The sequence below is a fragment of the Microtus oregoni genome, unplaced genomic scaffold, assembly GCF_018167655.1.
Source record: "Microtus oregoni isolate MIOR12 unplaced genomic scaffold, Mior012 000007F_ref0000211, whole genome shotgun sequence".
Taxonomy (NCBI): Eukaryota; Metazoa; Chordata; class Mammalia; order Rodentia; family Cricetidae; genus Microtus; species Microtus oregoni.
In genome coordinates, this window is record NW_024543066.1 from 48,811,874 (window position 1) to 48,825,140 (window position 13,267).

A 13,267-nucleotide genomic window follows, 5' to 3' on the forward strand; every position below is an offset into this window, starting at 1 on the left:
AATGAGGGGAGTGCCCCCTGGTGGAATTGCTGAAAATATTGTCAGAAACCGTATGATTAGTGTTAATTTTAAAATAACTTAAGAGTAATGTAGAATAATCTGGATGCAGATGAGAACCGCTAGAGCCGGACGCTAGAGTGCAGTTCTTGCCCTCTTCAGACTGCTGAGCGGTGATGAATTCAATAGGGATGTAGTTCCTTTTCCTGTTTTATAAAGGTCAAATATATGCAGCCATGCCAGGGAAGGTCAAGCCCACTTGTATTATTTCCTCATGACTGACTAATACAGATATCACTACCAATAACCCATCATAGTAAAGGAACAGAACACGAAGGCCAGCAACATCACAGAATTGGCTGAGGTTCTGAATTAAAGTGCAGCCATTTTGTGTGCCCTAGGTGCTGAATAAACTCACTGACCTTGACTGGGCAAAGTCATCAGTAACCTTGTTTCTAAGAAGAATTCAAAAACTTGTATGTTATGAAAGGGAGTTCCCAACATGTCATGAATATCAATTTTCCTGGAAGTTAGAAGATGTCCTACCTTGGGACTTCACATCTCACAAATGATTAGATGCGTGTCGTACACAGAAAAACATACAATTATTCTGCATTGTCACTGCTTAGTGGTGAAGTGAGAGCTCTGATTTTTTTCAATTAAAGAATTCATTTACTGGTAAATTCCTAAACCTCTCTTTTTCACATTCCAACAAGAGTTATACAAGTTATTACAAGTAAAATTCATTAGTAATTGTAAAAGAAAGAAAAAACCTTCAATAAATATTATCAGCACTTCCAAAAACTCATTATGAATTCTCTAAAACAGCAGATAAGTAAAAGAGACGGCCAATCTGAACAAAAAGCCTGCCTGGCCTCCAGCTTGTCTCCACTTTGAACATAATCACCGATTAAAATAGATTGTATCAGCACTGTGGAACTTCAAAGCCCTCAGAAAGAAAAAAGAAATTATTTGAGGAAGCCTCTCTCCTAAAGAGAAACACAGAATATTCTCCAGGCTGCCTGCCTGTTTGGGGAGTTCCTGATCACATGTCCAGGTGAAAGACTATTTCCAAACTCCACCTGCTCATGGACTCATGCCAAGCAAGTTATAAGTAGACACATTCATCTCTGTCCCTTGGTAGGCTCATCAAGAGCTGTCACGTCAGGTAATGGTACCTTTTTACCTTTTAGTCAATAGTGCTATGGACAGTGGACTTTTCTTAAATTACACTGAAGAATTATAGGAACACAGTAGTGATTTTTGTTATACTTAAGCAGGCAAATTTCTCTCCACCACATAATTCACAGAACTCAAATTCAATAAAACATTATATGATGGTCCATTACTGCTTTCAGTTTCGAATAATCCATCTTCATTCTTTATTTTACTGGAAAATAAAATGTGCCGAAGACAGGAGGGAGGAGGACCAGAGCTGAACTCTGGGTTTTTTAAGAAATACATTTTCTTGTATCACAACCTTTAGATGACAGTATCCCAGAAAGGTGAACTGGAAAGTGTAAGTACAGATGCACCGGCATTCACTTCCGGGCACAGGTCTCCATTAGAAAGACATCAGCAGATCTCAGTGAGTGAATGGCATGTGCTAAGAGCTACTCTCTTCAGTACTGAGTAAATCATGACCATCATTCAGAAAGGGAAAATTCCCTAAAACAAGTAATTCTATAAATTTTACCATAAATTTTCAGAAATGGTAGACTTTTTTAACGTCTATGTTGAGAGTCTTGAGAGGATTATCGTTTAATTTGGGAAGCCCTTTAAAGATGATGAGGGGATTCTCATGAGTTAAAACAGGAAATCCAGGGCTTAAAGCTACTCAGAGCTGTCAATGATTGAAATAATTCTCCGTTCCTAACCATGCCACCTATCACACCAGTGCTTTACCATGGTCTGCACAAGGCGCAGCACCTCCTCTACCCAAGCAGAACTGTGCCTTTTCATGCACAACTTTGACGGTAACCCCTGAGCCTGGGCTGGAAGCGCTCACTAAAATCAGTGCACCCCGAGCTGTGTGCCGTGGCTGCAGAGCTCCGGGCTACATATGCATCAGCATGTGTATTTTCGTACTCCGTACTCACACCCTACTCTCACTCTGCACCTGCTTTTATTGAAATGCATACACTCTGAAATAAACACACTACATGCATTCATATGAATGTATAATCACTGAACTAAATGCAGCTGCGTGTGGGTGCTTGTATGTGATTTTTAAGTATGACCACTAAAAAATACATACATGCTTTAGTGTGCAAAAGCTGGCTCTCAATGAACATCTAAATATCCACACGAAACAGCCTATATTTAAATAAATAAATGAATAAATAGGCAGTCCTAAATGAGGCCCAGTATCTCCCACTGAGAAATACCAATTACTACTACATAAAGGGTTAAAGTTAAAGCTGTTTATCAACACATATTTCGGGATAGTGATTTTCTTTCTCTAAATTTCCCATTTAAAATGTGGTACCTGGGTGAAAGTATGCCATGTTTTGATGCTCAGAAAACGACCACACTGATACCCATGTGAACCACAGAGAACCGCCTTTTTGCAGACACTAATTCATGGAACAAGAGAAATTCACCACTTACTGTAATAAAACCTACAGATAACCAAAAAGGCTCTGTGTGAGAACCCAGGACAAACAGTGGGCATCGCCCAGCCGCAGTGAGGAAGTGTGCGGAGCCCTCCCTCATTCTTCACACTCACAGAACACACAGCCTTGTGCTTTAGCTCACTTTTTCAAGGGCTTATCGGTAAATCTATAGTCTGTGTCTGTGTCAGTGTGGTCTTTGTCTGAAGGCTTTAATTGAATTCAACAAACATTGGCCCAGGACTAAGCATTACGAGTAATTATTGTATTTATAAGTCAGAATTTCTAGAGGGTGGCCTTTGATTCACTGATTTTTTTTATTATTGGCCCCAACTGAACTAAACGGTCATATTAAATTAGCTAGCTAATAAGGAACGGTTTTAAAGCTGTAAAAACACGGACTTCATGAAAATACCAAGTTTTAACCTAAGACAATCCAGTGTAAAAATCACTCTTTTAAAACCAGAACAAGAGCGAAGAGAAAGGCAGGTGGAGAGCCTGAGAACAAGCTCTGTGAGACCCACCAGGTCTGACCCTCGGTCCAGCCAGGGCAGCCAAACCCAAGTCACAGCTGGCACCCTCCCAGGCTCAGCAACTCTGCCAACAAGGAATAACACTAAATTATTTTTGTACCAGAATTTTATTCCTAGGATCATGTAATAAACAAATTTGAGTCAGGCAAAGGGGGGAGGAATAAACAAGCATGTAAAAACAAGAAAAGACACTATTGCCTCAAAGCTAAATGTTCTTCATATTTTAGTGCCTTGGCTAAAAATAAACACCATATACATTATATTAGTCTCTAAACAAAACAAAGAAAAACTTACACATACTAAAGAGACTATCCTTGCAGAGAAGATTGTGCCTCACAGGAATTTGCCCAGGAGGTAAATGGTGTAACCTGGGGCATTGGTAGACCTCAAGGGAAGTCTAAATTGAATATTTAACTAATGCTTACAGACCAACCCAGCACAAGGTCTATTATACAGATAGTAGTGAAATCCCACCTGGCTACACCCATTCCCCCCACTATAGATGCCTAGTGATCTGTAGTGTGATAAGAGATTTTATGGCACTCAAATATTTACTTTCTGGACTCACAACAAACAAACAAACACAAAACCCCTGCTTTCTCTGGTGTGAGGTGAAGTCTGTGTAAATTAACGTGAGACTCTGGACAATAGGCAAAGGGCACCAGGAGGAGACGATCTTAGTGTGGTCAAGCCACACAATGTATACACAAAGAGCCATAAAAATATCACACTTTGGCTGGGCAGCAGAGGTGATAGGCCCATGCCTTTAATCCCAGCACTAGGGAGGCAGAGGCAGGAGAATCTCTGTGAATTCAAGGCCAGCCTGGTCTACAGAGCAAGTTCTAGGATACACAGAGAAACCTTGTCTCAAAACAAAACAAAAAAGAAAAGAAAGAAAGAAAGAAAGGAAGGAAGGAGAGACAGAAAGAAAAGCAGACGGACTACACTTTGTAAAAAGCATATAACTCTACTACAAAAATGGGGGAAACCAAAGGAGGTGTGGAGAACAGGAGCAAATCACGGAAGAAGGCAAGTTAAGAAATGTCTGCAGAATTAAATTAAACCACTATTAAGCTGCACAGTATCAAAAAAGGTTGAAGAACTTCAACAAAACACATTAATTAATATATTTACGTTTGGCACGAACAGAAACACGGAAAAAGACCTAGGCTAGACACTTCACCTTTTGTCACTAACAGCTACCACCCACGACAAGAACACAGACAAAGCCAGTGTGTGCGCTGGAAGGGACACAGCAACAGGCACCACCACAGTGGTGACAGAGGGGAACGCAGAGGAGAAGAACATGAGCACGGAAGCGAAGGAAGGAGGAGGAGGCAGAACAACTCTGACCTGAGTTCTGTTGAAAGCCACGCGTGCAAACACTGCCTGGGAGATTCCCGCTCGTTTCAGCTCGTCCCGCACCCACTGGTAGATTTCTGAAGAGACCTCCGTGTTGGTTGAAACCTGCTGCTCCAAAGGCTTATTCATGGACCTACTGACAGGGGGAGGGTGGTTCAAGTACTGCTGGTTTAACGACTGCTGGGCTAGGAGTCTGTTCACGGCATACTGCTGGTTGAGCAGCTGGGCCATCACCAGCTGCTGGTTGACCAGCTGAGGACTGATAGGTGTTGACACAAGCCCAGGGTGCAGGTTCGGAAGAGGGGTCCGGACAGAGGGCTGGCTGCCATGGGAGAGCTGTGCAGGAGATGGTGGCTGCTCAGCTGTGTTCCCTGGGACCGGCTGCTGGCCAAAGTTGACATGGTTGGTGCCTTGCTGGGACAGTTCAGACAGACTATCCATTTCAACTAAAGTAGACAAAAAGGAAAATCAAGTTCAGACAGCAATGAAGAAAATTTCTGATCACTTCCTAATAAAAGAAAGATAAAGAAATCAGCAGCAAAGAGCACACTGAGGAGTAATGACACCAAGATAATTTCAGGACACAACTTTCTGGCCATCATTGTGTTCTCCTCTGCAGACAATTTGATATGCTTCATGCAGAACAACACTCCTTCCACTGTTTTGAAATATATCTTAGAGTTAATGCAGTGGTTCTCAACCTGTGGGTCAAGACCTCCTTGGCAAACCTTTGTCGTCAAAATTATTTATGATTCATAACAGTAGCAAAATTACAGTTATGAAGTAGCAACAAAAATTATTTATAGTTGGGGATCACCACAATATGAGGAACTGTATTAAAAGGTCGAAGCATTAGGAAGGTTGAGAACCACCGATTTAAGGCATAAAATCTACTATAAACACATTTTTAATGTTTGCTTTGGAATCAAACTATTACTGGTTCTTAGTGGTGCTCATAACCAATGGCTGTTTCTTTTAAGATGGTATTTGTTCTTATTGTATATATTTTTATACTAGATATTAAAAACCCTTTTATTTAGACAAAAGGGGGAAGTGCTATAGAAATTCATTCAGCCAAAAACTTTTGGGGGTACCGGACATATGGTAGTGGTCTGCACATGATGGCTTTTTAAGAGAGAGGATGGGCTCGCTCACTGTCTTGGGTGGCGACTGGAGACCTTGTTGTTTGTGAGTGTTCCTCAATAAATATTTGATACCCCCTTTAAAAAAAAATAAAAAAAAAAGATGGCCTCAAAAACATTGCTCGCTTAATGGCACCAAGAAACCGTGAGCTAAGTTAAAAGCAAATAACTAAACCATGACTAAAAAACAACTAGAGAAAAAATTGCAAACACTTCCATATTATATTAACTCTAGCAATCCAGGCAAAAGAAGGAAGTAGTCTACAGAACAAAGGTGGGCATAACAGCTGGCTGTCACTCTTGGCATCACTGGGCTTTGTTTCATTTAGGTCCAATCATGGACGCATAAGAATTTCAGCAAATATTTCTCAGGATAAAGCAAAGACGTAGAGCAGAGCAAGCCAGCATACCCAGTGTGGCTAAGGCTCCAATGCTTTTAATACAAGTGTGGTTCTCACCAACTGCTAAGGATGAGGCAGAGAGCTGTCCTAGGACAATGGTGAGGTCGTCACAATTCTGCAATTTATTTCCACCTACCCAGAATGAATGTTTCTCCCTTGGCTAGAACACTTGTGTGGACTGGCTGAGAGTCAGCTCTAAGTGTGTCAAATGCTGCATTGCTGCACAGGAGGGACTAGAGGGAACTGTGTGACAGAAACAGGTAAGCCTTTTCAACCGTCCACACCTCTCATGGACAGGCTCGACTTGGATTTTAGTCACCATTTCTCTTTTCACTAAAAATGCAGATTTTAAAATCAGAGGGACTGGTCATATTCCTATACCCCATGATATGTGCAGACTCTAACTAAGAAGGGGAAGAAACCTTGAGTTTCTACCAATGATATCAGCCCAAGTGGGCCATTCCCACGGAACAGTAATTCAAGCAATTATTCCCAACTTGATGCATTGTCTTCATTACAGCCCTAAGCTATAAAAGCAAAGAATCTGTTTTGGTAGATGGATGGTCTTTCTTCAAATATTAAAAGCTAAAACATGCTCAAAATTCGGGTTTCTTGTCTCTGAGTCTTTAGGAAAAGTTATTACTGTTGTTACTATTAAATGAACAGAATGGTGATAAACAAAGATTTACAACAGGGCATATGGCTTTGTGTACGAAACACTCCATTCCTGTTTCCTTTCAAGACGTAGTATGTATTTGGAAGGTACAGTATGTGAAAGAAGGTACATCCACCTTAACCACGGTGGTTGCTCCCATGAGCACTAACTGATTCACGAAGAGAAAGCGCCAGTCTCCCACCGCTCGGCCACATCGGCCACAGTGTGCAACTGTGACCAGTTGTTTTCCACCCCCTCAGCTTGATGCACGCTCAGAGAGGGCGCTATGCTGGAACTGAAAGTGCCTACCTGTGGGGTCTGGAGCCATAAAAACCACTCCAGCTCAATGGTGAAAACCAAAGAGTGTTTGGTGAGTCAAAGACAGTTGAATCCTGTTTAAAAGTTGGCGTGAAAACAGCCCCTTTCTCCTTTTTGCAAACAAAAGCAAAAATCCTTAAAGCATGATTATCTCTGTGAGAAATCACAGCTGATATTAGTTATTCAAGGCCTGGTTAGGGCTTCACTGAGATGTTACAAAATGACAGCTCTCCTCCTCACGCCTCTATTTCCTGCATGTCTGACAACCGAGTCAGTGTGGCTGATTTAAACACAAACATTTATTGAATTTAATTATCTCATTATACTCATACCCACTCCCCCACCCCCAAAGAAACATCCTAAATTGATCTCTAATTGGGCAATCAAAAGATCTGGCTTTCGATGTGACTTTGATAAACCCCCAAATGACATGCAATGGTATGCTGCCACGGCAAGGGGGTGGGCTTTTGCCTTTTCTTTTTCTTTTTTCTTTTTTTTTTTTTTTTTGCTTACCCATCATATCCTTTGTCTTCTTGAAATGTTTGTACCACCTTCCAAATTCTTGACATTTTGCTGCCGAGACATTTGCATAGTACGTGCTGTTCACAATGGAGGAGATCATGCTCTGTGTGGAAAGGGAAGAACATGTATAATACAGCATGGCACAAGGTGGGTACCACAACCTCAGCTGTGGGAAGTTGTACCTGCTTTCATTCTTTCTAAACCAACTGGGACCAAAGCTTCAGGTTCTTAGGTTCCATTAAGTACATCATCAAACGCTTATTTAAGAAGCAAGCAGTAGCCTACATACCAGCACTCTTTACCCATCCTTCATCCACACCATCCGTTCCCAAGTCAGATGATACCAGGACTGAAATTTATTAAGGTAGGGTATTTTGTAGCGCGGTGACTGAACCTGACATGTTTATGAGCCACGGACACCAGTTGGAAGCTGGAAGCTCGTCTGAAACATAGGCCAGGGCCTGAGCTCTGACGGCCTCAGCAACACCTGCCTCTCACCAACACCCCCAGCACAGTCAGGCATGACCAAGCAGAAGAAATCATTTTTTATTTTCATGTTCACTGTATGGATCTCAGCTGCTGGTGAGCTAACAGTGCTCAGAGGTCACGCGTAAGAGGAAAACTATCTCAAGAACCTTTCTCAGAAGACGAGCATCTTCAGACTTGATTGCTGGCTTTATCTAGTAAAGCTTGAACTGTGAATTTTAAATGACCAGAAAAAAGTTTAAATATATACATTTCGTGCTAATTAACATTTTAAGAGCCCTATTCACAAAAAGAAGAGAGAAAGAAAAAGAAAGAAATGTCTCTTTGCCATTTTTCTCTTTAAAAAAAGACCTTGAAGAGCTGGGCATGGTGATGTCTGCCCCTAACCCAGTACCTGGGAGGTGGGGCAGGCAGATCTCTGTGAGTCCTTGCCCAACCTGAACTTGTAAGTTTCAGTCCAGCTCACACCACACAGTGAGACACTGACTCAAACAAAAAGGCACGGACAAGAGTCAGCCTTCTAATAAATAAAAATGGAGACAATGATGTTAACGTATCACTAAGGTTTAAAGTAAAAAAATACACAACCACATTTCCGAAAAAACAAAAGCCTATTTTCCCAGATAATTTTGGTTACCGTAATTGCTGTCACTTAATTCCTGGTTCACCCAGTTTCTAGTAGCTAAACTAACTCTCTGTTGAGTCTTAAGAGTGAGACTGAAGCACCAAGCCTCCTGGTCCTGAGAGTAGAAACCTAAGAGCTTAAATTTCAGACCTGGTTGGCCTACAGAGAAACAGCTTACAGAAGGCTCCATTGTTGGGAGGCAACGAATAACCAGAAAAGCCAGTTTGGGGACAGTTTCATATCATTATCTTCTCTAAGCTACTTCTAATGTAAAGCTCTTTGGGCTATTATTAACTCTGACATCCATCATCGCGTTAACTTTCTGTAATGTGTAAGTTTGGGGGTCCTCTAAAGAAGTGGGAGCAATGCACAGGCTGGAGTTGCATTATTTATGCAAAATACAGCTGTCTCTCCAATGAGGCACCATGATAGCTTTTTCTCCCCACACTTTCTACTTTATTGTCACTTTTACATTTTATTTCTCTAAAAAGACATTCTTAATGTGCTTGTGAAGCCCTGCCATTAATCCAATAGCTTGCAATTTCACTAAGAGCCTCCCCCAGTCCACAGTGCAAAAAGACACTTAGTAAGTTGCCAAACCCAGAGCCAGAGGATGACTACCTGACAGTTAGCAATCTGCCGGCTCCCATCTCACTTCCTCTCCCGTAATAATGGATCAATAATGTTAGAGTCTAATAAAATGACTGAGATCACTGATAGATAACAATGATTCTGCACATGGATGTCAGCTCGTGGTCTTCTACTCTGGCCCAACTTCTAAACAAATACTAATTTTTACCTAGACAATCTGACACTTTCCTATGTTAACAGAGCACAGCATGGAAGGTCGCATATTTAGAAATAAATATACAGGCTTCCTAAATTCTGTAGAGGTTTTCAATAAGTACCCAGCCCACTTTGTCCCCTTAGTTCTATATATTACATTTGTTTTTTGCTGTACTGGCTGTTATGAAGGACACAAGGAGGGGAGAAACATAGCCTCTGTCTACTAAGTTTGTGGCCTATTAAGAAGTAGGTGATGTACTAGATCGTTCCAATACAATGTGACTATCTGCAGCAATGGTGGGGGAAAAGGGAGAATGCACAGTGTGAGGAAATACATTCTGAAATACTTTAATAAAGTTCAAGCTCATATGCAAAAGTGCTATGCAGTTCATTACCATCCATATGTGGAGAATAGCACCCATATGTGCCCATCATCAAGGCTTCCACTGCCCCCGCTTAGCCCTAATTTCTAGTGTGCGTCCGAGTCCTAAGGTGATTCTACCGTTTGGCAGAGGACCCTCTGTTCCCCCTTCACTTCCTTACTCCATCACTGGGCTTTTATTATTGGTAATGCAGATCTGTCAAAGACGCTTTCAGTGGGGCCATTGCGATGACAGAGCAGCAAAGTGCCTGCTGGGTCTGAGACAGTAGAGAACTGACTCCCAGACATTGTCCTGAACTCCTCACACACCCTGATACACAACCATGTGTGTACACACACATACAAACACCAAAGAATTAGGATGCTTTAAATAACAGATACAATTTTCAAAATGATGTCTCTGTGCAGATGTGGGTGTGTGGACACCAGATTTCTTTCCTAATCTCGCCAGCATATTTTCAGAGTCTCTCACTAAATCCAGAGCTCAAGGATTCAGCTGACTAGCTGGCCAGTTAGCCACAGGGGTTCTCCTGTTCCTCCTCTTAGTACTGGAATCACAAGCTGCTAGGTCAGGCTCTTTATGTATGTGCTGGGAATCCATGTCAAGTCTTCATGCATGTGCACCATGCACATCACCACCTGAGACACCTATCCCCACAGAAATGGTCCACAGGAAAGTGAAGGCTGCACGAATTAAATGTGGTAGCAAGTCAAGGGACACGGGCAAACAGTTTCTGTTTTTGTTCAACCTCTCAGCTCAGTGAAGTGAATTAAATGTGGTAGCAAGTCAAGGGACAAGGGCAAACAGTTTCTGTTTTTGTTCAACCTCTCAGCTCAGTGAAGCTGAGATGCATTTCATAGCAAGTGTCAGGAAGACAGACTCAACCCTTCACCCCGGACACAGTCCCGTGGCTCCTCCATTCTCCCTCAGGCTCTATGGCTCCAAATCTGCCAGGCCTTCCCACCTTCCTGAATCAAAGCAGGCTGGGCCAAGGCAACTAGCACTTCCTTCACTGAGCATCTTCTAGACTTATCTCACAACAGCCTGGATGCTCAGCACAAGGCTGAACACAGTAGGGATGGGAGAAGGCCAAAGAAATAAGCCACTTCTTTGGGTCACTGGAACATCCTCCTCCTTTTGCCCTCCATCATCAAAGGCAACAGCATTTTTGCCAAGTGAACTTCCAAAGCCCAATCTCTCAGCTACAAGCGCCTTTCTTCAATAATTTGCAAGAGATCCCTCTCCAGGTTTTTCAAAGCAACCCACAGATGTCTCCAAAGAGGCTGGGGTGGTTGCTGCTCTGCTCCCTCGGAATGGACTTATATGAGCACTTTCAAATACACAATTTCTGTGGCAAGTTTTCTAGTCAGTCAGTGGCCAGTACTGTAAAAACATCAACATTCGGGGAGTCAATTAATCCAACTGACTAAATTCTGATGCTAGAAACTCCGAGTTCAAATGTCGCTGCAGGGCACACCAACCAAAACACAGGCCGAGGACCCCAGTGTGGGGAGACACAATTTAAAAGTTGGCAGAAATTGGCTGTGGGTCTCCTAACCCCTGTGTGACACGATATTCTCATCCTAGGAGCCAAGTTGTAAGCTTTCCTAAGATCCACAGAGCACATGTCTACTCCCTATGAGGAGCTTGGCTCTTTCCGAGTCTGCTAAAGTTCCGATCTGTAAGGATGCCATCTTCCCAGAAACCCCAGCCCTCTAGAAGGATACCATCTGCCACGGGCTGAGCCTCCTTTTCAGCCAAATACATTATTTATAACCTTTCTAATTGTGAAAAGGTAAGGGTGGAATTTTTCTAAAGCCTGACTTACATATTGTTGGAACATTCTGAACCTTTGCTCGAAAATCTGCAGGTCTCTCAATGTGAAAAACAGAAAACACAAGGAACCGGTTGAAGTTACATAATTTTCCCAAATGTTATCTTCCAAATCCCTGCTAGGGAGTCACACACACTGTGGTGTATATCTATAGTGGACTGGAAAATGAGGGAAGGTGGCCTGATTGTTCCCCTTGGCCATCTTAGTGGCCAAGGGGACTTGTTTGGGAAAAGGGCAGCCTTCTCAAGGACAAGATTATCAACCGGGAAGGGGCTGCAATCTGATTACCCTTAAAACTGCTTTGTTGTGCCTTTAACAACCCCCCTCAAAGAAAAAAAACACCCCAAAACAATGCTAATCAGGTTATTCAATCATTTAAACCAAAACTGTTCATGCTTTTCTGCCAAATCAACCAACCACAGCAAAATCTGTTATCTCTGATTGCTCAGCTTCCAGTCAAAAAAAAACCAGTTAACCCCCACTATTCCAAAAGTTTTCCAAAATACCTAGAAACAGGGCAAGCTGGGGAAAGGAAGGAGGAGGCCAGGCCTGTTTTGCAGGGGTAGGCGGCTCCTTGGCTTTTGCATGTGACAAAGCTCTTGGGAGCCAGACAGCTAGCAGCTCCCTGGTGCTTCTGAGGTCCCCAAGATGGCCTTGTGCTTCTGCAGGTCTCCTGGCTTTTTAAACAGGACTGCTGATGTCAGGATCCTAACTTGCTTGGGACTTGGGTCTAGGCTAAATGAGATGGGAAGAGACAGATGCAGCTTCTACAAAATGGTGGCTCACCCATGTTGAAAGCTTGCCGGTTCCTTCAGCAGACAGGGCAAGGGCTAGCACATCTTATTTACACAATTATCTAAATACGATTAAACAGCTGATGGACAAATATTAAACTGGAAAATGTATAGTCATTTCAGCTTAATGTAATCCTCTTTCTGTAAACACCCAAGATGATTTTTTTTCCAACCAGAACAGTCCTGACATCTCATAAGCCTAAGGGTGAATAGCAAGAGATTGTTTTTGATAGTTATAAATATTCAAAAGACATGCAGACCATCTGCTTTCATAATACAGGTAAAGCGAGACTGAAATGGTGGCTGCTGTATAAAAATGATTCTTTTAACAAAGTCTTCCTCTCCTCGAAACTATAAAGACAGATGTCAAAAACTGTTTACACAGAGCAATCAGGAGCGTGTAAAATGTAATATTCCTTTTACACACAGTGCTTGCTAAAGAGGTTTTTTTTTCTTTTTCTTCCCATCTGTGTGTTGCAACACATTTCTACAAGTTAAAAACATTTTTTTTTTTCAAACAGAGATCTCATGAATACCCAAAAACATGCGATCTGGTTTCTGAATGCTAATTAATTTCAGCTAAGGAATGGAGTATCTTTCCCTGTAGGAAGGAATCTAGGTTTTGAAGTGGAGATCTCCACAGGTTTGATTCTGTGAGGTCAATCTCATGGTTTTCCATCACCTAGAATGTATTTATTTGTTCTACCCATGCTTGAAATGAAAACACATCATGGCTAATGTCTTTGGCATAAAGTTGAAAATAACTGTTATCTGAAAGAAATACCTACACATGGAAAATATACAAAAACAAGAACAA

At 42.0% G+C, this 13,267-nt stretch overlaps 1 protein-coding gene across 6 annotated transcripts in view; it reads right to left on the bottom strand.

Annotated features, from left to right (window-relative positions):
• Positions 1-13,267, bottom strand: part of Satb1 (SATB homeobox 1) — a 93,754-nt gene that overhangs the window by 40,735 nt on the left and 39,752 nt on the right. For all 6 annotated transcript variants that reach the window (XM_041655496.1, XM_041655494.1, XM_041655497.1 and 3 more), the window contains exons 6-7: positions 7,534-7,645; positions 4,496-4,950 (exon numbers count right to left, since the gene is read on the bottom strand). In XM_041655496.1, coding sequence (XP_041511430.1) covers positions 4,496-4,950; positions 7,534-7,645 — 567 coding nt within the window. The remainder of the gene's footprint in view (positions 1-4,495; positions 4,951-7,533; positions 7,646-13,267) is intronic.